This window comes from Ambystoma mexicanum, chromosome 9, assembly GCF_040938575.1.
Source record: "Ambystoma mexicanum isolate Mex_15411 chromosome 9, UKY_AmexF1_1, whole genome shotgun sequence".
NCBI lineage: Eukaryota > Metazoa > Chordata > Amphibia > Caudata > Ambystomatidae > Ambystoma > Ambystoma mexicanum.
The window spans coordinates 841,846,544-841,871,378 of NC_090931.1; the positions used below are offsets into that span (position 1 = coordinate 841,846,544).

General features: G+C 47.7%; 1 protein-coding gene across 1 annotated transcript in view; it reads right to left on the bottom strand.

Annotated features, from left to right (window-relative positions):
* Nucleotides 1–24,835, bottom strand: part of ACADL (acyl-CoA dehydrogenase long chain) — an 888,967-nt gene that overhangs the window by 256,902 nt on the left and 607,230 nt on the right. The window contains exons 8-9 of the mRNA XM_069615906.1: nt 8,380–8,493; nt 5,117–5,244 (exon numbers count right to left, since the gene is read on the bottom strand). Coding sequence (XP_069472007.1) covers nt 5,117–5,244; nt 8,380–8,493 — 242 coding nt within the window. The remainder of the gene's footprint in view (nt 1–5,116; nt 5,245–8,379; nt 8,494–24,835) is intronic.

Below are 24,835 nucleotides of genomic sequence, written 5' to 3' on the forward strand. Positions count from 1 at the left end.
CACTGCTTGTAGGCGTTTGGTTTTTTGCCCACCCACTGACTGCTCATGGCCATGGTAATCCCTATGGCCATTTCCACCCAGTTACTGCCCCTCCCCAGTCAAAATGACTCCTAATGGGAACTCTTTGAGCTTGCTTTAACCAAGATTTACCATCTACCTTTTCACTCAAAGCGCATGCAAGGGTTTTTAAAAGCAGTCTTCTGGGAAGGCATTTGCCAGGCACTGCTATTATATGCCCATGTACGCGTACCATTTTGCACATTCGACGATCAATGGCCAGTTAATACCCCTTCGCTAGTGCCTGGCAAGTACCTTTCCCATGCCCACACAAAAGTCCAAACTGTTGGGTTGGCAATGCTTGTTTTAACAAGCAGCACACACTTCATCTAAAGTGCATTTCAGTGGCCTGGCGTGCACACACAAATGCCTGTAAATTAAGAAGTTCTAAAACAAACTAAAGTCTTGGGACTTGCTAACAGCAAACTGCTGTGAAAATGCCTGAAAGACTTTTGTGAAAATCTGGACTTCCTTGTCAGATATGTCTGACAAATGCAACATAATAAATGGGTATAGCACAAAGTGCAATTGAAAAAATGTCTGGATAGGTCCAGAGGGGAGACAAAGTTCACAATGTCTCTCAGTCTCAAGTGGCAACAGGATTTCCCTTGAGTAAAGTGAAAATGGTTCACAAAGAAAAGACTTTCACAAAAAGATGTCTCTAGATCTCCTAGTATCTGGGACATGCCTTCTGCCCAGTTTCTCAAGAAAGAGGTGTCACAGGGTACGTCCCCCCTCCTTTATCTTTCAACCCTTTTTCTTGCTGGCCTACTGTGGGGGTGAGGGGAACTCTAAAGTCATCCTTTGGGTGTGGTCTTCGAGGCAGCCTCCCTTCGAAGTCGGTGCATCAATCATTGTACTTCCCAGAGTCCATGTTGTGGGCTAGGGAAGCTTGGCAGGGTCAGTGATTAGCAAACTACTCTTCTTATCCCCCACCTTTTTTATCCGGATTCACCTGCCTCGGTCCCCCTGTTTATATTGTTGATCTCTGTGGTCAGATTTTCCAAAAATGTAAAGGATCTCCTTTCCTAAATTCTCTGCTTCTTTAGCCACCATATGACATGTGCCAGTCTATTAGTGCTCTACATCTATACTCTATTGTTCCCTTCCTTCACCCCTCTGGGCTGTGTCCATCGCCCACTCAAAGCCTTGACCACTTCTACAGCCTTCCCCTCAGAGCATGCCCAACTCCCTTATCTATTTCTCTATCATGATAATCTCTTTCACTACTTTGGGCACACCTATCCCCACTTCCAAGCTCTATACAAACTATTGCTTTCTTCACCCCTTTCGGCACATTGTTCCTCACTGTCCAAATCTTTCCCACTATCACCCACTTCCCCCTTTTTGGGAACTTCTGTCACCACTTTCCTGCTTTCTTTTCCTCTTGCCATTATGACCCCTTTGAGCACAACGTCCTCCCTCTCCTGTTTCCACTATTATCTGATTCACCTCACTCACCCAGGCCACCATTCCTTACCGGCAGTCCCAGCTCTGCTGGCTCTTTATTCTCGTCTTCTGGGTCTCTCCTCCAACTCCCAGGCTCCAGTATGGTCCAACCCTCTGCACCTCTGCTCAAGCGTCCTGCTCACTCCTCCAGCCTTCTCCGAAACAACTCCTTTCTTCAGTCTCCAGCTCCTACTCCAATTGCTTCCAAACTCATACTGAGCCTTTGGCTTTTTAGAAAGCTGTAGGCTCACCTCCCAGTCTCTCTGTGGTGAAAGGGGATTTAGGGGTCTCAGTTGGGACAGGGATTGGCTGTTGGACTCTGTCCCCTAGGATGGCTAACAACCCTGCTGTGCGACTAGGAATTGCCCCATCCCTCCCCTCTTTCTGGCTGACACACCCTGGTTCTGCCTTCAAGCCTCTCCCTTGGTAAAGCTGATAGGGTGTTTCTCATAGGCAGCTGGGATAGGGATGGAATAATGGGCCCCAATTGTGAGGAAGGCTTCCAGTTCTTATGTGGGACTTGGGGCTGCCTAGTTCTGTCACAGGTTTCCCCCTTTCTCACCTGTTTTCACTGCTTGATGGACTCTTTAGGAGGAGTTTTTTTCCGTACGGTACGGGTCTTGTACAAGCCCCCTCGCCCGTTTTCGGCTTCCAGTGTTTGTTCAGCTTCAATGTCCGGGATCAATAGGAAACTCCAGGAAGTCCAGGATAAGGAGAAGGTGCACTCGGAGGCGGGTGCACGGAATCCGGGAAGAAGGCTGAATAAGAAGGAGAAAGGATAGTAGGGGAAAGCGGAGGATCCAGGAACCAGGAAACAACAGAGTTCCGCGAAGGCGAACTATGTAGCACACGTCTAGCCACAGCTAACAGTAGTGTTGAGACACGTGGGGCCGCGGGGGTGTGGCTAATTTATAGAAAGTGCTGCATCTGACGTGAAGGCTGGTAAGCAGCGTTCTGTGCTTACGGCCATGTTGGAAGTACAAAAGACTGCAAGCCCTGAAGCGTCAAGGACCAGGAGGCCCAGAAGGGGCGTGTCTGATGGTTCATGACAAGTTCCTCCTCTTGGGTGGTCCTTGTCAGGGTTGTGTCACGCTAACCCTGCCCCCTGGATGGACTATCTGAGCCCATCTTTTCCCAACTGTTGGACAATGGAGGCCATGTCTGATGTATGGCTGCCCGGTTGACCAGTGAGTCTACCTTCCTAATTCAGCCCCCCCTATTTCTTTCAGTAGATGGCACTTGCGCTGGTCTTGGGGAGGCTGAGCATACTGGCACTGCCTGGCCACCCTCCCTCTGTCCATTAAAGAGCAAGTAATTGCAGGATCACCAGCTGTGGGGAAGAAGGAAATCTACTGCATATTTGGTGGGCATTCCCAAATTGATTTTTTTTGGGTAATCTTGGGCACGAAGAAGGCACATCTCCCTCAGTATCTATGGGTAGTCTCAGTGGGATCCTCACTAAAAAGGTGTATCCATTATATTCACCATTCAGTAAAATAATCACCATCCTATTTATTTGCTGGCAGAGGGTTTGGCTCCTTGCAATGGATAAACATACTGCCAAAGTAGCAGGAATTGCAAATGCGATTTGTGACTAAATAGAAACCACTACTACATAACCTATCCAAACAGTATAGGGGGATGTCATGCATAACACGCACGAAAGCTGTACACTGGCTGAGCTTTGAATTTAGCTTGTGATTATTTTTAAGTGTGTTATGAAACATGCTTAGGTCAGGTAAATTAAATGTACAGTATGCTTTCCAGGCTAAAGACATAACACTTAGTCTAGACTGAAAGTAGCTGCTGGTGAGGATACCGTTATGTTAGATAGATTTTTTAAGCGAACGGCCACCGGAGGGTATCTAGGTACCGTCCCTCCCCCATGTATTGCCTAGCGTGCATAGGAAATTCCATTAACACTGTACTGAGCGCCACGTAGGTTTCTGCGCTCCCCTAATTTGTTGCCCAGTCTTCCTCTACTGCCATGATTCATTTCTTACTATGTGTTCCAATTCTCTCCTGATTGTCTCTACCCATTTTGTTCCTCGGTTGCCCTCAATGTGCCCTCCCATAACGTTCTCTTTGCTGTTTATCTTCCTCTGCTTGGATCACCCCTCTCGGTGGCCTTTCTGCCACCAGTGTGGTTCAGTGGCCTCTCAACCCCCATGTCATGTGTTTCTGCTCCCTCCACCATTTAAGTTACTTTGCTCTATTTACCGCCCTGTGTACTTATTTGTGTAAACACCTTCTCAGACCTCTGGGCTTTTTTGATCCAGCAGCACCTTGTCTGGAGTTCTACCCGGACAAGTATAATCACCCATCGTATTAGGTTTTATTCTGCTCCACTCCCATCCCATCCCATCCCATCCATCCTGGTGCCTTCTTTTCAGGTTTCCCTTGACATCTCTGTCCCATGTGTTATATTACTATCACCACTGTGTTCCTCTGCTCCCACAACTCTCAATGTGACAGGTCCCTGGCTCTCGTCATCCCTTAGTGCCTTGAGCACTGCACTGCTTCTATAACCTTTTAAGCACCCTCTGTTCCTCTGCTTCTCTCACTCATCTCTGTGCCCTGCCTTTCTCTGCTACCTTTGGAGTGCTCATGAGTCACGGTAGCACCCAGAGTTTAAGACTAGCTAGGCATGTGCAAATCTAGGTTTGCCTATAACTGTACATCAATATGGGAGAGGGCATGAGGACAATGTGTTGCTCCATATTTGTGCTACATGCGTGATTTACTGACTGGGCTTGACTAAATATACCCATACAGTGTCACATACTCAAAATATCTACCACATGCATGCGCAAAGCATGCACTGTTAAATATTTATCTATGTGTCCTTTTCCAGACACTCAAGACTGCAGCTATGCTTTATGTTGTGTTGCATTCCTTAAGCAGTGTGCATGAAGTGAGTAGCCCAGGCGTCAAGATCTTGGTACACATCTATAACTCAATTAACATGAGTCTGCTGTCTTGCAGTACTGCTTTGTGAAAATTCTATATGCAATTGGCATAGGATAGCACACCTGCACATGTGAGGGTCTTACTCACATATGGTGACTATACTCATCTTATAATAGCAGGGGGCACTGAAGGTTGTACCTGGTATATGTTGCTAACACCTGGATATCTGTAGCTATACCTTACTTGTGGTGACTGTATCTATGTATCTAGCATATGTTCGCATTTAAGGTTGCAATTGACATAGGATGTGTAAAACCTATTTTTTCTGCCGCTGATTTTTGTAAGATGCTTGCACGTTATCACCCTTAGTACACATCCAATGTTATACCAAAAGAAAGCACTGCCAAAGTATTGGTTGGCTAGTGAGTTTTTGTGTATAACACGTCATGGGAAAGCACACTCTCATCCCACTCCGGATAGTTTATGGTATAGAGTTGGTGTTCGTGAAAAGTGCTGCAATTAGAGAAGTGGGGCAAACCAATTAACATTTTTCCAATATCTCCAATAATGCACACAGAATTATGAACCACATTCTCTGAGGTTTTCGTGAAGCTGTGAAAAGAAGCATCATCTTCCGGCCAGCTACAGTGTATCATTAGATTGTGTCATTGCTCTCAAGTTGCTTTAATACAAAACGTACCAGTATTTAGCCATAGATGCGGTTGAAGAGTCAAGGCGCTTCTGGTCGTGAAGCTGGAGGCAGCTGTCTAAGAAGGAGCGGCCAACACAAATTTGGGTTTTCATTTCTGCCAATTTATGTTGCACTGTCTTAATGCCATTCACATGAAACAAGAACAAAATGTACAGTTTAGAGAGCATATTTTAACTGATCCATGCATTTATATTATATACAGAAATTACGGTCACCAACATATATATATATAGATCAAAAAAGCAGTTCTTGTCTGTATATATTAACATGTTTGTATTTTCCCTGCTCGTTTAAGTTTGGACGTTTCTTTTTTCAAACCTTTTTAATTAAGCAGCATGAGGTAATCACAGGATGATCAAGCTAGATCAAAAACAATCATATCCTCTCTCTGTACATCTAAGAAAAAGAGCCCTAAAATGGCATATTTTATAACAGAAACATGTTCAATGTAATAAGATTCAATGATCACCCCCCTGGAATTTATGTATAGCTCTTTACATTTTGCTGCACGCCATACGACCTCCATGTCAATCGGGTCTCTTAGGACCATAATAACTGCACTTCCTTTTCTTAGGGTCTCAACACCCTTGACAGTAAGAGAGAATCCATTCTGAATGGAAACATTTTGGTGTCCTCTTAGTCCCCCAAATACTTTTTTTAGGAGAGTCTGAAGCTTTGCCCCAGCATCAACTCATCCTCTATAAATCAGGACCCCAGGAATTTGTATATTGGCAGAGCCACGTGCATTTTTACTCCTCTTCAGCATGGTGTCCAGCAGCACTATAGCACTTGACAGATTATCTCAAATTGCCTCAGATTCTGCAGCTCCACTCCAGTGTCCACAGCTTCGTCAATGCTCTTTGTGAACCTACTTAGCTGAAACAAGCTACAGTTTTCCTCCATATAATGATCGGATTCTAGCAGTAGGTCTGACATGTGTCACCAGCTATGTGGTTCAGCTAGGTTCTAAATTTAACTTTTATGTTCAGAGGTACGTCCTTGCCATCTCCTGGAGTCCACAGGCAGGGAAAGTGATCTTGCACGGGAGAGGTTTAGATTCAACATGCCCATCTGGGGCTTTTATTGGTGTACGATCAGGTCCTGAATTCCCATAGAAAGTACATGGTTTGTTAGTGGAATCCAGAGCCGAATAATTGTGGCGCAGAATGGTAATAGTTTGAGTGATGCAGGTTCAATATTCTTTGTGATCCTTAACTTGTTTTCATCTATAAAGCATCCTAACAGCATTTTTCTAATCAATTGCAATTCATTTTATGAGTCGGCACTGTTCTGCAATATCAGGTGTGTATGTGCCAGTTGCATTTTGAAAGGATCATTTTTAAGTTGCCAGTTCACCAATTCGCTCTTGCAAAAAATTAATGGGCTCTTTAGTTGATTTCAAATGGTGAGCGACCTTATAAGTGCTGGGTAACTTTCTCTTCAGGAAATTCAGATTTTCAAGTTTGCAAACTGTAGAAACTGTAGAACAATACCATCAAATAATAAAGATTTGAACTGTGAGGAGCGGGAAGGGTTTTCCCTGCAGGTCAAGACTATGATTACGCATATATTGAAATGTTGTCACTGCCCCCGTCCCGTTTTGACTTTGCCATCCTTTGCAGGCACCATGGGCTCAATTAAGCCCGTGCAGTAGGATGTGGACTACAAGCTGTTGTCCAGCTGGAATTACTGTGCCAAGGACAGTGGCCCACATACAGCCGTCCAAATTGGCTTCAACTAGAAAGGCCAATAAGGCTCTCATAAGCAGTTGCAAGTTGTCACAGGGGTGGAGGTCTCATACCCCCTCAGCGTGGATCATCACGCTGGATGCCAGATTATGTCATTACTGGAAGTGAAAATGGTAGTAGGACCATTTGAGGATGAATGAATCCATTGTTTTGCTGGGAGGTGGGATACATTTGCTGAAAGGCCTATCAGTAGGTTTCTAGATATTTCTCAGGTAGGCCTGGTGACTAGTGCTCTTTAAAGGAAAGGGGTCTGGATGATGGGACAGATTAGTAAGGCGGGGACCGATTAGGTGCAGGATGTCGTTTTCCTTGACTTGCAAGGCAATGAATAAAGGATGCCTTTTTGTTGTCATCTGAAATTGATTTGCAAACCTGATTCCTCTGACAATACTAACCACAATAGTGTTTTTGGAATCACTGGATCACATACTAAAGACTATAACAACAATTTTATTTTATAAAAGTTTAGGCTCATATTTGATAACATTTCAGAGTTTCAAATCCAAAAGATTATTTCATATTTTGGTAGCCCATATATTAGTAGTTTATAATATAACTAATGAGCAGCATTTGGAAATAGAAGACGTTAAATGAATACATTGTGTGATGAAAATAATTTTTATCTTGTCATCTAAAGCTGCCCATCTCGACTTCTTTCTAATACAGTCCATTTTAAATAGACTATAATATTATTTCAAGAATTCTAGACAAAGATGCATCATCTAGAAAGATCCTATGATGGCAAAGATACCTTTATTTTATTACACAAACATTTATGAAATGTAGTTGTGGTGCCTAACATATATTGTTTTAAAATATATAATCTTGTTCTGTCAAATCCTGGATTTTAAAGGTTATCTGCACGTGTATGACAGACATAAATGCAGGCTATTTACAAGTTTGAGATGCGGCACAGTTTAATCTGACTAGATAGAATTTGCTTGAATTATGCTAACTGCTAGCTATAAACCAACTAATGTAATCTGTTATTACTTTCGAAAAATGTGGCACACTAATATGTTCGCTACATCAATTGAGATGTTTGATATCACAGAAGTGATTAACATTTCAAGAACAAAAAAAGTGAAATATAAAAATAAATAATGACAAAAGATAACCTTGCCCTCCACAGGAAACGGACATCTGTACAAAGTCTACTTTCCTTGTCTTTTGCTAATACCTATGGCATGCAATGTTTTGTCTTTAGGTTAAAAAGGAGGGGCACAGCACAAATGGAAGGAGGGGAGGGGATAGATAAGTCGACTGCTGTGTTACCAGGCGTGTTCGGGCCTCTTACATTTGAATAAAGGCAATAAAACAGCCTCAAGAAATCAACAATGAAAACCAACATTATTCTTATGAAATTGAGAAATCAATCCAAGATAAAAATAAAAGACATTAAAAATAATACAAAAATGCACAAATAAAAATCACATGTAACCAGGTCATTATGGACACAGGAAAAAGCAGTGAAGAATATGTAACAGTCAGATATCTGCTTACCTGTAAATGAGCAATAGTTTTCTTAAAAGCCTTCCTCTGTGTCACGTAGTTCCTGGTTTCTTCGAACATGAACTCACAGCTTGCAATAGCTATATCGGCAATCACAAGCCTTTCCTTGGGCAAGAGAAAGAGAGAGTTATATATCAGAACTACTGAAAATCTGAACATTATTGAAAATAGGGGCATCTAGCTCCATGAATGAAAAGCTGGATAGCGGACTATACAATAGTAAACCAGCTGCTTGATGCAATCAAATAGAAAAAAAATGTTACTTATCTGGACCTATAGATCTCTGAGCTTTGGTAGCTTTCATACATTTATGTGCTTTGAACAACTGGTCTCAAACTGCTAATCTTCATGAAAGGTTTCAGACCGCAGTTTGAAATCTACAGTCCCAAGGAGGCCTATCCACCTCATTTTGACTATTTTGCTTGCCGACCAATGAAGTGGATGCTCCCAGAGTCTGAAAATAAATGCTGCGACATGTATTACTGTAGAGCTTCAGGCCCTAGGGAAGGAAGGTGGGTTTGAATGTGAACCTGTGAAATGTAGCAATATTAGAGATCTACTGTTACATGAAGTAGCATTATTCATCTTCTGAAATGCATCTTTCATTGATTCACATGCTTGGACTAATAGATTAACATGCAGAATACATTTAAATTACATCCAAAAAGGAAAAGGAGAGGCAAGAGATCTTCATAAAAAAGACTCAAAACGTCCTTTCGAACTTTGCATTCTTCTTGCCCGTTTGCCAAGTCAGTAGTGCGTGGTAAATATACGTGAAACAACCCAGTTTTCTGAACAGAAGATTTCTTTGAGCAGGATCCCCACTTATCATTCAGATCTTGTTGACATCACTCTCAGTAGCTTCATTGCAAGAGAAATAGCAGGGGCATTTGTTGAGGATCCTTTGGGCAGGAGCTCATGTGGCATTATTTTGAAGAGAGGATACACATTCTCTTTGCAACATGATAAGTTATGTTTTAAATCATAGAAACCAACCTAGTTGCATGCGGAATCTCCTTCCACTCATTGAGATTCTGAAAGATGCAAACTAAGGAGCCAGGGTGTGAAGTTCACCAGTGCTGGGGTTTGATAGAAACCTTGCATTTATCTCTTCAGACCTCCGAATTCCCCATCCCATGCATGGGTAGTGTGACAAATCTGTTCTCTTTGTCCCTTCTCCCCAGAGGGGTGTGGCCTGTGAGACAATGGAGGTGAGTCCACACAGCAAGACCCTGCCTAGGAACCTAACTGGGAATTACTCCCCTCTCAGGGACAAGGACCCCCACTCTGATAATGAGCTCCCAGTCTGGAATACATGGTCTGCCTAGATGGGACTTGGAAAAACATTTTACTCCTGTTTTTACTCCACTAACCAGTGACATTCCTTCCATCTCTGGATTCAGGTAATTCTAGATTTCATCTAAGCACCATAGTAAAAAAAAAAAAAGGAGGACACAACCTTGTTCGTGACGACATACACAAGACCAGGAAGAACTGTGAATGAAAGTGAAACTCATACGCAGGGAGGCAAGTGATTTCTGTGCAGAGGTTACCCCTCTGTAGAGGGGATGTCCTGGAGGGGCAGAGCCAGTGGTATCATGGAGAGAAAGCCAAATGCTAGCGGTATGCTGGGAGGCTCACGTCCTCTGACAGAGAAGCCAAGGTCAGGGGAAGAGGTGGAAACAGAGAAGCACTTGTTTCCTCCAGTAGCACCACAGGGAAGCCGTGGTGGGCCTGGTAACTTATGCCAAGACCAGATCGCACGGGAGAGCCGAATCGCTGAAAACCACGCCAGAAGGACATTGGCTGCAGAGACAAGCAGCAACAAGGAAGCAAACGCTCCCACAGAGAGACTACCCCCGTGAATCGGAACAAGAGAGTTATAAACACTTTGCATCCAAGCTGGGAAAGCTGGCGAGGTTACAAGTCCCTGAGAAACCCGAACGGGCCAAGTGCCCTATGTGAATCAGATTTAAATAGTTACGAACACTTTGCATCCAGACTGGAAAGGTCGACAAGGTTACGGGGCCTTGAAAAACCCAAACATGCACGCGCCCTATGCGAATCAGAGTGAAGGGACTACAAACACTTTGCATAAGGCTTTGAATGCTGACAAGGTTATGAGAGCCTGAGAAACCAGAGTGGGCAGGCCCCCTATGAGAGTTACTTTGATTGAAGGAAAGCTAGTCTGCCAGAAGGCCATAGTACTTTGGGGAGCCCAAGAGCCACACCACTGTTACTCTTGTTTTCCTGAGGAAGAGGGAACTATATGGAGGATGTTTTCTTTTGACCATGTCTACAAGAAAATTGTGAATTGCTTTATCATATTGACAAACTTGAAGCTAAAGACAAGCCATCCAAGTGATTGGGCCAGTTAGAAGACTAAGATAGAGGCCATTGTTCCAGCCTCTCTTTTTAGTTAAGTTTTCCAAAGTGGTAAGGCCAGATTAGTTGGTTAGAAATTCGGACTAAGGAATGTTTTCTTTTTACGAGCACCATTAGTTACTCAAACAAACTTTGATTCAGTATAAAACATTTAAGTACAACAGGAGAAGTACAGAATTAAAACAAAGATATACCATAAAAGATGTATAAAAAGTTTAGTTGCTGATTGTTCTAAAAAACATTTAAATATTTCATATAAATGAGCCGTCTAAAAACAATGTACATACTTAATTTCAAAATGTTAATATACCGTTAACTGAGAGATGGCAGGCATATTACTCACCCCCCCCAGCATTTGCTCAACGTCATCAGGAATTTGTAGCTCCTTCATGCAAGGAGAGCATTGCTCACAACCTTGCAAAAGGTCATTCCATGGGTTAAAAAGGTTACCCAATCTCAGTGATGGCATCATTTACCTGTATGGAAATATCCACATTGGGCTCAACATTTTGGGTGGGGGTTAGTTTCAGAGCCTGCATTCTATGTAACCAAGCCTTATGCTTGGATCAGGCAGTTGCAAAAACATAATGGGGCTGAATGGACCATCTTAAAAATGTCGTACCTTCACCTGTCTGACGAATCCCGGCTTCCTTCAGGACTGTTTCAGATAAGAACATCTCAAATGTAATGTCACAGGGCAGATCAACAGATAATGCGTCATATTTTTGTCTACTGTCCCACAGATTGGACTTTCCCTCAGAGATAGGGCACCACAGTAGGTTATCAATTTATTTTGTTTTGTTATATTCCGGGACATGAAGTCCTTATTTTTTTTTTATTGGCATTTCAACATAATAATTGTCCCCTTGGCCTTGCCTCTCCCCTCCCGGATCCCCCCCTTCCCACCCTAGGATCGCCACGCGAAGCATTTTAAGGAAAATAAGTCTAATGCATCTCAGGGTCTTACTCACAAGATGTACAAGAGTCTCAGCTTTTGGGGGCACCATTGCTCCTGATAGTCTTTGTGTAGAAAATATAGGACCAGGTCCCATTCCGCTCTGAATTTTCTATAGTCACCTTGGACCGAGTAGGTTGCCCACTCGAGAACGGCAAAGTGCCAGATTTTGGTCAGCCAATCTTGCTCACTGGGTATCGAAGGCTGACTCAATTTTTGTGCTATTAATGATAGCGCCGCTACCCTGAGTGTCATGTAGGCCGCCTTTTGTGGCTTCGGTAACGAGGGGTCCAGCACATCACCCATGCCCAACATGACCCCTCCAATTTCCTTCATCACCCGGGGACCAAAGATGCCCCTCATTTCCTTGATTACCACCTCCCAGAAGTGCTCAGGACGAGGCACTGCCACCAAATATGGACCCACATGCCAATTTAGTTGAACCCCAGCCAACACCCCTGGGTTACTGTGGGGAAGATTTGGTGTATTCTTTCAGGAGTTAGATGCCATTGCACCATGATTCTCGTCCACATTTCTCTAATTTGTATGCTTCTCATTAGCTTCGGGGTTCTCTGCCACACTTCCCACCACTGTTCGTTGGCCAACGGAAGGGGTAGCGTGTCCGTCCGTTTTTTTTCATATAGGGCCACTGGGGCTGGATCGACCGTTTCGCAAATATCTTATGTAGATTCTAACCACTTGCCTGTCTCCAGAGTTTGTAAGAGGTACTTTTCAAAAGGGGTAAAATCCTTGGTTGCTGCTTTCTTCATGTCGTGGGACGACAGCCAATGCTGCACTTGATTATACTGAAATCTGTCTTCCTCCCTTAGCCCCATAGTGTTGTTGCACTCTTGGAAAGATTTCACTTCCTGTCCCTTGCACGAGTCGCCCCCACCTCCTCCCATCTGGCGAAGGCCTCTTTTTCAAGCCCTGGGGTAAACTGGGTATTTCGGAGTAGCAGGGTGAAAATAGATGGAAATGAAGAGATTTTATCTTCCTCGACCATAGAGTCGCATAAATCTCCCACCAGAGCAGTTATGCTGCTCCTATACATATTGGGTGGTCTATCTACTTTGGGGCACCAAATCACCTCCACCGGGGGGTGGGGGGCGCACCACTGCCCTATCCATTTTACGCCATGTAGAGTTTAGGTTCTCTGTGAACCATTCTCGGATTACCCTCAGCTGGGCAGCCTGGTAATACAATTTAAAATTGGGCACACCCATTCCTACCGTCTCCACCGGAGCCGTCATGACCTCCCATGACACCCTAGATTTCTTGCCCTGCCACATATAATTACAAAGCAACCTATCAAGAGTACTAAAGAAGCTACCGGGAATCCAAACAGGGAGAGCCTGGAAACAGTAGAGTGCCCTGGGGAGGACAACCTTCTTATCCACGCTAATGCGTTCTGCCCATGAAAGACTAAGGTGCCTCCTCTCTACTAGCCATGCTTTGATTGTCTCCAACATATGGGGGTAGTTAGCCTGATATAGGCCCTCTAAGGATGGTGTCAGGGAGATCCCCAAGTACCTAAGAGACCCCTTTGTCCTAGCAAGTTGCCCTGTCTCCAACTGGAGGTCGGTCGCTCCCCCTGTAGCTGCATAACCTCCAATTTCTGGTTGATTTTTAACCCTGCAAAACTGCCGAATTCCTCTAGGAGGGCTGTGAATTCCTTGAGGGAGGCCTCCCACTCTGTTAGAACCACTAATAGGTCGTCGGCGAACGCCATTACCCTATGGTCTTCCCCTCCAAAGGTGACGCCCTTTATACTTTTTCCCGGTCTTATTTTAACTAAAAGGGGTTCCAAGAACAAGGCATAGAGGACTGGGGACATGGGGAAGCCTTGTTTAGTTCCCCTGCTTAGCTTTATCAGCTGAGATAGGGACCCGTTAATGGCTAGCCTAATCTTCGGGGACCTGTAGTTGGCTTTAACCAGGCGGAGAAAGACCGGGCCGAATCCCATCTCTTCCATTGTTGCAAACAAAAAAGACCATCCGTCATGGTCAAATGACTTTTCGGCGTCGAGAGCCAGTAACCCCCGCCCTCAGGCCTGTTCGATTTGCTTTCTCAATAATAGGGGAGATAAGCCTGGTGTTATCGAACGTTTGCCTCCCTTTAACAAACCCTGCCTGATCCGTGTGCACTAATTCCGGGATTATGTCCTCCAGCCTTGTTGCTTGCACCTTAGTGAACAGTTTGCCATCTACAATTATTAGTGCTATGGGGCGGTTGGAGCCACACAGGGCAGGATTTAGGACCACCTTGGCTTCTTCCATCGTTTGAGATATGGAACCAGTGTCGAGGAAGGTGTTAAACAGGGAAGTAAACCGTGGGGTAAACGCTACCTGGAAGGTCTTGTTGAATGAGTCCGGATACACGTACGGCCCAGGGGCCTTGCCGAGAGAACACATTCATTGCCGTTCTCACCTCCTCCTCTGTGATTGCCCCTTTGAGGGCCTCTCTTTGGTTTTGAGTTAAGCGCTTTAAGGGGCAGGTTTTCAGAAACGCCCTCTGGCGTTCGCTGTCTGGGTGCTCGGTGGTGTACAATGCAGTGTAGAAATGCGAGAACGTCTGAAGGATTTCTTCAGTTTGCGTAGTTTCTTGCCCACCCTGTAACTGTATTTGCCGGATCACTCCCACCACCTCCGTTTTACTAACCTGCCGAGCCAACAGACAGCTTGTCTTATTGGCTTGGATATAATATTTCTTCTTCAGAAACAGCAGGAACCTTTCTACTTGTTACGTGAGTAGCATATTCAGCTGCCCTTTTGTGTGTCTATATTCTTTCCTTATCTGGGCCCCTTTATCTGTTTCCCTCCTCTTCCCTCCATCACCTCTCTCAAGCGGTCCTCCAGATCGTCTTGGAGGGCCCTTTCTTGTTTGGCTCGTAGGGCTTGTTTTGCTATCAAGATGCCCCACATGGTTGCCTTAAAGGCGTCCCACACCACCGCTTCCTGGACCCGATTGCCTATTGTCCGCCAAGAAATTGCAAATCTTTTTGCCCAGCTCGTTGCAAACTACCACATCTTTTAGAAGGTGGTAAGGGAACTGCCATCGCCATGATTCTCCTCTAGCCCAGTCCAGCTCCATTTGTAGAGTAGCGTGGTCAGATAGCGTAATCGGCCCTACTGCAATGTCCCGTACGTGCCCCAGGAGGGAAACAGATGCCCATAAATAAATCGATCCTAGAGAATGGTCTGTGGACATTGGAGTAGAAAGTCTACCCCCTGGTTTCCCCCTTGATTTCATGCCAGATGTCCACTATCACAAGCTTCTCCATGCAGGCCACCATCCTGCCGGTCGGAGAGCCCTGTGCCTGTGACCCCCCCCATGCTTCTATCCAAGGGCACGCGCCACGCTAGGTTGAAGTCCTCGGTCACTTAAGGGGCCCTTTACAAAGCCATCTAACTTCTCCATTACCACTCTTAAAAACCTGTCCTGTCCCTCACTGGGCACGTACACCGTTGCTACCGTGATGGGCTTATCTTCCCAGAGCAGATATACAAATAGGAACCTCCTCTCTTTATCTTCCTTGCCCTCCCTCATCTGAACCACCGGGCTATGTCTACACACAATTAGGATCCCTCTCCCCTTGGTCTCATTGTTAGCCTGGAGGATATACGGTACCCCCTAAGTTTGAATCTGTCTTGCAAACGAAGATGCGTTTCCTGAAGTGCCACAATTTCTGGTTTGTCCTGGTGGAGGAAATTCTCAAGTTTTGGTGGGTGTGTTTAGCCCTCTTATGTTGAGCAACAAAATGCAGACCCGCCTGAGGCTACCAATTGCTATCCTTTCCCGTGCAATTGGCATGTAACTGCGACCCCCCCTTTTCCTCCCACCTCCCTAACCTCTATCCCTTTCCCCCCTCTGGATAGATTCGGCACCTCCACCCCTTGACGACCCACCGTCTCGGGCTGCTGAGTCTCCTTCCATCTCCGGAGATTAAGTAAGCTGGGTGGGCGCCTCCCCCAATCCAAGAAATTTTACCATTCCCCCACCTCCCCGGCAGACCTCCCACTTAGCGAAGAACCAAGTAGCCATAAGCGCATGAGAGCATCTTTCATACTCTGGCCAACCTGACCAGGTTGCTTTTTAATTAGGGGCCTCTAGTCCCCTCGAGACGGCCCGCCTTGTGTTGGAATCCCCGACTTTCCTCCATTCCCCAGGCTTCGCTCCCCGGCTTTCACCTTGCCACCTTTCCCTGTGTTGGTGACCTCCTCTCCCTCAATCTTCAAGATCCTGCGACCCTCATGCAGTGTTGCCGACCTTCCCTCCTAAAAATCAACCCAAAGGGGTAGGCCCACCTGTACCTTATCTGAGCATCTCTTAGGGCTTTTGTTACCTACCCCATACGTCTCCTATTAGCAAGCGTAGCTTTAGCAAGGTCCTGTACAATTCGATGGCACACCCATTCACTTTTATTGGCGGAGCCAACCTTGCTACTTGTAGAATCCTTTCTTTTTGATTGTAGTGTTGCAGGGCCATTATGGGCCTGGCCCCGGGTTCTTCCTGGGGGGGACCCACCCGATGGATTTGTACTCCTCCCTGTCCTCCCAGTCCAGAAGTTCTCTGAAGACCAGTTAAATTGTTTCCCGTAGCTCGGTGTCCGGGACGCTCTCCGGCAGCCCCTTCACCCTAATGTTCGAGCGCCTTGAGCGATTCTCTAAATCTTCAGCTTGGAGCTCAAGATTATGATTTGCCACCACTAGTTGCTCTGCTAGTGCATCAATTTTCCTGGTGTCCTCGGATAGTTCCTGTATCAATTCCTTGTTCGTGGCCACTCTGCCCCCAAGTTCCGCAACTTCATTCTTGACCTCTTGCACGGATTGGGTGAGTTCGGCACAGATTTGGTTGATCTGCTTCTAGAGGGTGGTGGTCATCTGATCACTAAAGGTTTTGAAACATTGCTGGATGTTAGTGAGAATTCTCCAGAATGGCTAATTTCCCTTACCTGTTGAGTCCCTCAGCAGTTTTGCTATATTTTTGGGCTTTGTGTTCATAGAATATGGAGTATCACCTGCTCCATAGGCATCATCTTTTTACTGTGTGTCACACAGCACCTTTAGTGCAGTGACACAGGGTTGTCTTTTTCAGACTTCCCACGTTAAACTCCATTTTCTGTGACTGACTACTGTCTCCCAGAACATGTAAAGTTGTCATTGACTTTATTAGTCTTTTTAAATTCACAGACCTAGTACAAGCTATCTTCCATAGAGTACTCGAAAGGGTTAATAGTTATCCCTTTGTGTCTGTCTCTCATGGAACATTATTTCGTTCCCCTTTAAGATTTGGCTGGTGGCAGTGGTAACTACCCTTTTTTTCCTAGCGCGGACTATGAAAATAGCCTTGGTACTGTTTTAGACTATGTTAGTAGCCTCGAACTTAAACCCGCTGGACCCCTTTTAATTTTATTTGGTTCAGGTTGGGTTTATTTGCCATTTCTTTTTGTAAAGGTCTTTCTCGTGTTTTACTCTGCGCACCAAACTAGGTTTGGTTCCTTTGTTCACCGTCCTTTGGCGGGCTTCTGCACAGAAGCCCTCCTTATGTGCCTGAGAGTCTGGGGTGGACAGGATGTGAGGGAGGGGTTTTAGGCCCCAAAGTCGCACTCTTGTTTGATTGGCTAGGTGGCTGTCCTGCCAGGACAGTCACCCTGCTGTGTGATTGACAGCCAGGTTGTGTGAATGGGGGAAAACTGCATAAAAAGCAGGTCTCTGGGACTTGAAAGGCAGAGTCGCCACTGGATCGAGAGAACCGAAGAGACGCTGAAGGAAGAGGACTACTGCAACTACTGAACCTCCGGGTAAAGCCCTGCTTCGGGTCCGAATCACCTACACTTCGACGACAGAGAAGATCTGCAAGGAATCTTCTTCCCTCGAGCTGGTTGGACCAACCAGTTTGCCAAACATCAAGCAAGGCCTCCCTCACCTAGTCGAATCTGCTGTGCATCGCTGCAGTGAACCGGATAGCCAGGAGGACCAGACCCTGTTTTGGTTTTAAGGAGCGCACCTTTTATTCAACACTTTGCTCTGCTGCTGGTTTCTTCCCTGGGCAGTACAGGACCCTCCAGTCTTCCTCTGTCGTGTCAGTCCGACAGTCGCTTCAGGAACCGTGAGCCTGCAGGACCTGCCAGGAACTTCTGCCTCAGCTACAGCATTCTTCTTCTAAGGTACTGCTCAAATATGGTTGTTCGTTCCATCCGGCCGCGGTGAAAGTGTTTGAAATCTTTCGCTAATCCGAGGGTTTGTCCCTCTCTACTCTTGAGTAACTTTTCTTCTGACCAACTACGTTTCAAACTCTTGGCAAAGACTTAACCGCGAACTACTCTGAACTGTCTGATCCTCTGCAAAGAACATTGGCCCAGGCCTATTGATTTGAATCCTAGTTGCAGTAAGCCTTTTCTAGATTGCCCTGCTTACTTACCTGTTGGTGCTGCTTGATTTTGAATAACCTTGTCTTTCCCTCCCTTTTTAAATTGCTGGAGTGCCAGTGTTCTCACACTTCATTTTGAGCTTAACTTGTCCAGAATTAATTGGGTGCGGTGTAGTGTATTAAGATTGTGATTTTCGGCTACTTTACTTAAGTGAATTGTTTTCTAATTGATGGTGTAAATAAATGTATATTCTTTTACTCAGAAACCTTGAGTCAGTGTTTGTTTGAACCATAGTAATTGCTGTCCTTTGTGTAACTTCTGATACTGCTCACTTTACTCTTGAGAGAAGTCTTGCTGTTCAGCCATCGCTACCACTTTACTGTGTAGTGCAGGCTTGAACCAAAGGTGAATTTGTATTGTCTCTTGTAGTCTTAATTGTGTGTGGTGTTCCCAAAAGGCACTGCATATGATTCTGCCTAACACTGGACGGTCTCATTTGTGATTTGTTGACCTAGTGGGACGGGGGGGGGGGGGATGTCTCAAGCATCTGATTATCCATCTCTTTCACCCACTCTTCTCCAGGTCCGCCCCCCTCTCTCCTCCACAGGACTGGTAGTGTGCCTTCTTGTTTCTTCACGCCCTTGGAGCCTGTTGCACCTTCCATAGGTTCCTTGGGCCTATTGCGCGACATACCTTGGTGACACTGGTCGCTGGAAGGGTGACTCCGGCTCCGAGCTCCCACCTGTCTGCTTGCTCAGGTGGTTCAAGATGGCCCGCTTGGATCCTCAATGGGGCCAGAGGCTTCTTCTGCCGCAGGACTGTGGATCTGAGCCTAGGCCCCTGTGTATGCCACTCTCGGACAGTGGGACAGGGTTGTTTCCTTTAGGCTTTGTGAGCCGTGTGCACCTCGCCCCAACTTAACTTATTGTCCCCTTTATTTTCTCACTGCCCAGGAGAGGCGCAGAGCTCCAGTGATGCCGACCCTCTTTCCTGGAGTAATTCTTGTGTCCGGAGGTCAGGGGGTGTCCACCCCCTATGTCCACCTAGCCCAGGGCGTCTCTGACTGTGTTCACGCTGGGTCCCCCTGCACTGCCTTTTGAGTATGTTATAGCGGGCGGGGCGTGCTTTATTGCAGATTATCGTGCCCTGCGGGTGATAAGTTCAGCCCAATTTTTTCTGCCTTCCGCCGCCCCCTCTCCTTACCCCACAGAGATGTGTTGTTACCCCACCGGGGCCCCTGCTTCACTGCTGTGCTTCGGTAATGTGAACAGAGCGGGGGGGGGGGAGGGTAGGCCAGTGCCCCGCAGCTAGTCCACCAGACCCTCCGGCGGCAACCACCCCGCTTGATGACAAGGGTTCACAGCCCTGCACAGCCCAGCTCCATGATGCGCCGAGATGGAGGTACGCTGGTGCTGCTTGCCTCCCTTCCAGCTGTCCTCCTGTCCGAGTCCCCAGCTCACCAAACTCTCCTCAGTTGCCAGCAATCGTCCGCCGGGTGCGCCCTCTCCTTCTGCAAGCCCCCGCCGGCTCACCCCGTTATCCAATAGGGTCCGGGGATTCCCCCGGGCCGGCTTCTGTCTTCGTGCGCAGAGGCGGCCGGCCAAGGCCACAATGCTGAGGCCGATCCCTGCGACTTGTGCCCTTTCCGATTCACTGCTTTGTCTTCTGCTCCTGTCGGCAATCCGGCCTTCCTGTGCGTCGCAGCGTACTTTTAAGCCATTTAGCCCCTGAGGGATGTGCTAAGGTGACTGCTTTTTGCCCCTTTCTCCGATCGCCAGGGAGGAGTGCACCACTCACGGTAGTGCGGTGACGGCGGCCATCTTAGAATCAAGTCCTGATTTTTAAGCAAAAATACTAGTTCCAGATTTCTAAAAACCAAAATCAGAACTGGCTTACATACTCATGGAATAGAGACTTCAATGCTGAGTATTTGTACAGAATTTGGTGGTATAACTGCAGGAGTACCTGGTCTCAGACCACCAGGCAAAGGAGACCCACAAAATGTTTACACTATGGCTATCTTCTCAGCTAATCAAATTGGAAATGGCAAGGGCACCTCGCCATAGGGATAAAGGTCATCTTCTCTGTGGCATCGACCGTCAAGGCAGCAAACGCACTGGCGATCCTGGCCGGGTACAACAGGGAGCTGTGGTACAAGCTGGCCCCAATTCTGGAGTTCCTAGCCGACGACAAGCCTGTGGAGGCGATCGCACTTCTACAGGAGGGGGAAGTGGCTTCGGACCATGCCATCACGGTGGCCCTGGACATCGCCAACACAGGTTTCCGACAGATGGGCAACAGTGTCTGTCTCTGTCGTCGAGGCTGGCTGAAGGCCGTCAATTTCTGCCAGGAGGTCCAGACGAGGGTACTGGACATGCCCTTCGATGGGGATAACCTCTTCGGGAAGGCCGTCGACCAATCCTTGCAGGCCATCAAGATGGACACAGACGGTCCGAGCCCTGGGCACTCTCCAGCAGCACTGCTCTTCCTTTCGTGCCACCAGCGGAAAGTCAGGCAGATCAATGAAAGGTTTTGGTGGAAGCCCCTCGCCGTACAGTCAACCCTGCTGGTCTACAATCCAGGAGACCTACATAGGCCGCTGCAAGGCTTTCGGTGGAGGGGGTTGGGCCCCCACCCATGCACTCCGGTGGTAGTCCGGCTGATGGGATTCGTCAGCGAGTGGGAAAAGAGATCCACCGACAGATGGGTGCTGGACGCTCTCGCCCAAGGACATACCCAGGACTTTCAGCAAAAGTGTCTGCGGATTTCAGCGGTGGCCTGGCAAGAGCAGCACATTCTTCAGCTCATGCTAGAGGTGCGGGTCATTCTAAAGGAAGTGGCGATAGAGCTAGTTCCAAAACTACTCCAGAGTCTACTCCACTGGATCTGAAGGACGCCTACTTCCACGTCCCAATTCATAGGAAACCTCAAAAGTTCCTACGCTTCCTAGTGCAGGGAAGACACTACCAATTCAAGACCCTCCCTTTCGGCCTAAAGTCGGCACCCAGGATGTTCACGGAGGACCTGGCACCAGTGGCAGCCCATCTACGTCTATGAGGGATACATGTGTACCCGTACCTTGACGATTGGCTCATCCGGGCCCAGTCAAGATAAGTAGGCGTTGACCACACGGAGAGGACCGCCCAACTACTGATGGGGCTGGCGTTCTCCATCAACAATCCAAAGTCCTACTTGATGCAGTCGCAGAAAGCTCTATTCTTGGGAGCCAAGCTCAACGCTGTCGCCTGTCTAGCGTCGCCCTCGGAGTAGAGGATAGCGGCAGTGCTGGGGAAGGTGCAACGACTGTTGTTACTGAAGACCGCCACGGTGCGGCCCATCAAGTCGCTGCTCGGCATGATGTCGTCGTGCATCTCCCTGATTCGACTCTGCAGGATGTGGATGCGTCCTCTCCAAGAGTTCCTAGACACCCACTGGATACAAGTGTCAGTAAGCTTTGCGGACAAGATCCCTCTCGACGAGGAGTTCCGTCAAGCGATAAGATGGTGGGACGTACACTCCGTCACCCGGGTAACAGCGTTAAAAAAATAACCTTACCAGGAGATGGTCAGCATGGACGCTTCCCTGGAGGCCTGGGGAGCCCACACTGGCTGTCTGCATGCCAGAGGCCTGTGGCTGTGGCCTGTGTGGTGAAGGATCTCCACATCAATATCCTGGAGCTGAGGGCTGTGCTCTGGACCCTCAAGTATTTCCTTCCATCCCTGAAGGGTAAGGTGGTGAGGTTCTTCATGTACAAAAGCACCACAATGTCCTAAGCATGGGTGCACTCGATCCCCAGCGCTCTCCAGAGAGGTGCAGGCCTTGTGGCACTGGGCCATCGACCAAGAGATGTTCCTCATCCGCTTTCACCTGGCGGGAGTCGAGAACACCATCCCTTCTTACTTACAGGCCCTCCCAGGGCAGCCCCTGCCCGGCAGCCCCACGGCTAAGGGCCCCTAGGCAAAGGGCAGCTCCTACTTGGCGGCTCCCTGTAGTGTCTGCAGGTGTCCGCAGAGGACGCCAGCTGCCAGTCACCTTCCTTCCCACTGCCCTGCCTACCCCCCTTCCCCCATCAGGCAGTTCTTTCCACCGGGTATTTAAATGGGACTGTGAGTACCTTAAAATTGCATCGTGTAACCTAGGCCTTTCTCCCTCTATTCAGGACTCTCAAACTTAGGTCGTTTTTGTTTTCCTCCCGTTTTATAATGTGCATTCTGTGATCTCTTCAATCCTGAGTGTCCTCGACTTGTCCCATTGCTCAAATTGCTTTCCTAACGCTGTCTTGTCTGCCTGCTCTAGTGTCCTCCCCCTCTCCCTTCCACCACCTACTCTATGGTGCTCTCTGTTTCTCCTATCTATTCCAACTGCTTCTCTATTGACTATCCTGCTCTCCTCAGTAAATCTGGTAGGAGGAAGTTTAAAAAGGACATCCTGGTATCCAACCCAGGCCTCCCTATCGCTGACACCTACACCAGTGCCCCATGAAAGGAAACTCTCACCAACATCCTCTTTGTCGTTCCTTTGCCAGACCTATGGACCCATTATATGGTCGCTGTGCTCTCTCCTTTCTCTTCCTCTCCCATTAATGGTGGCACCGGGTGGGACGTCCTCCTGGCTCCTTCCATTCCTCTAAGGTAATCATTAATGTTTACTCTAATGGGACCGCCTTGGTCCAAGGCCCTCAGGCCAACCTTAACCTCTGTGATAGACGCTTCCCGCGCCTCATCAACTTCCTTTACTCTCCTGCTGTCCCCTCTCCCCTGTCCGTGACTACCTCACCTACCCCTTCTTCCTCCTCCTCGTCCACCTTGCCTTCTCCTTCCCTCTCGGGCTCCTTCTACACTTCCGAAGGGCGTACCTCTGATCTGTACCCTTCCCCGGAAGTCCTTCAAGGATGGCAACCTTCTCCATATTGCCACTCTTAACTCTCGCTCTGCTGTCAAACATTCCTCTGATATCTGCCACCTTCTTGAAGAACTTGACATAGATGTCCTCGGTCTCACTGAGACATGGTTCACGGCCAGCTCCATCACTGGCTTTGACACACTCCTACCTGACGGATACAAGATCCTCTCCGCACCCAGGTCCAACCGCCTTGGTGGGGGTGTTGCTCTGATCTTCCCAGAGTGGATTCCTGCCTCTGTCACTCCTACGCAGGCCTATTCCTCTTTTGAATGCCTTCTCTGCAGGCTTGCTCTCTCCCCTATCCATGCCCTTACTGTGGCTACTATCTTTCGGCCACCTAGTCAGATCCCCTCCTTCCTCTCTGAGTGGGCGGACGTCTCCTCCTCACTCCTGGCCTCAACCACTCAACTCCTCTTTCTCTGAGATTTCAACATCCACCTGGATGCCTCCTGTCCTTCCTATGTACTCTTTTGCGACCTCTGCAACTCTCTCACTCACTATTCTCCCCTCTGGCCTGACTCTCTCTGCAGGGTACACTCTGGATGCTCAGATCTCCTCAGGCATTCCCCTCTCTGTTCCTCTCTCCACTCCTCTCTCCAGGAGTGATCACGGTCTCCTCTCCTCTCCTCCCACCTCACCCTCCCAACCCCTCAGGCCCAGCCACTTCCATCACTGCCACCCACCTTCTCGGTCATCCGAACCATGAAGCGCGTGTCAGTGATGCTTTCGCTGCCACCTTCTCACCCCCCTCCACCTTTGGCTGACTCTCACCCGACACGCTCCACTCTGCTATCTCCGATATACTTGCCCCTGTCATGAGAATCCGCCTGAAGCCCAAAGCCAAGTGCAACTCCTAGTACGATTCAGACCTTGTCACCCTAAAACGTAAGAGCAGGGTGGCCGAGAGGAATTAGCGTGCTTCATGAACATCCTCTGACAAACTGGTCTGTCGCCTGCTGCAAAGGCAATACCGGCTCTATGTCCTAACCAAGAAGAGAGCTCATATCCAAGCTCGCGTCTCTGCGGCATCTAACAAGTCGGCTGAATGCTTTAAAATCTGCAAGGAACTGGCCAATCCTGCTGCAGTCTCTACCTCTCCGGTCCTTTCCCAGGCCCGCTGCACGGCACTGGCCTCTCATTTCGTCTCTAAAACTCAGGACATCCTGTCCTCACTCTCCTCATATCCCCTCCCTTCCCCTACTCCCTGCTCTTCCGCTGGCCCTTCTGCAGCCTCCCCTCCTTCTCTTCCTTTTCCTTTTGTCCGCAGATGAGGTTTCTAGACAAGTCTGATCTATGAAAGTCTCGTCAAAACAGGTTCACCCCTGTTCCTCCAAAACTATCAAGGACCACATCGACTCCCAGGCTCCTGCTCTGGCTGATTTCTGCAATCACTCCTTCGCCACCAGATTCTTCCCATCCCCCCCTGAAGCACTCCCTTGTGCACCCCCTTCTTAAGAAACCCTCTGCCGACACCTCATGCCTGGCTAATTATCACCCAATCTCCATCACTCCCTCCCTTGGTAAGCTCCTGGAGCAACTGGCCATCTCCCAGCTTAATCTCCATATTGAATCTGTTGGTTGTCTTCATCACCATCAGTCTGGCTTCAGAGCTGCCAGAAGCACGGAAACTGCTCTCCTGAACATCTGTGAGGATCTGCTCTCCAACCTTGACTTTGACACCCCTTGTGTCCTTATCCTGCTTGATCTCTCATCTGCCTTTGACACTGTCAACAATGCCATCCTGCTCAACCGTCTCCGTGATAACCTGGGTATCACTGGTCAGGCTCTGGCATGACTGACTTCTTTCCTCTCTGACCGACCCTCCCAGGCCC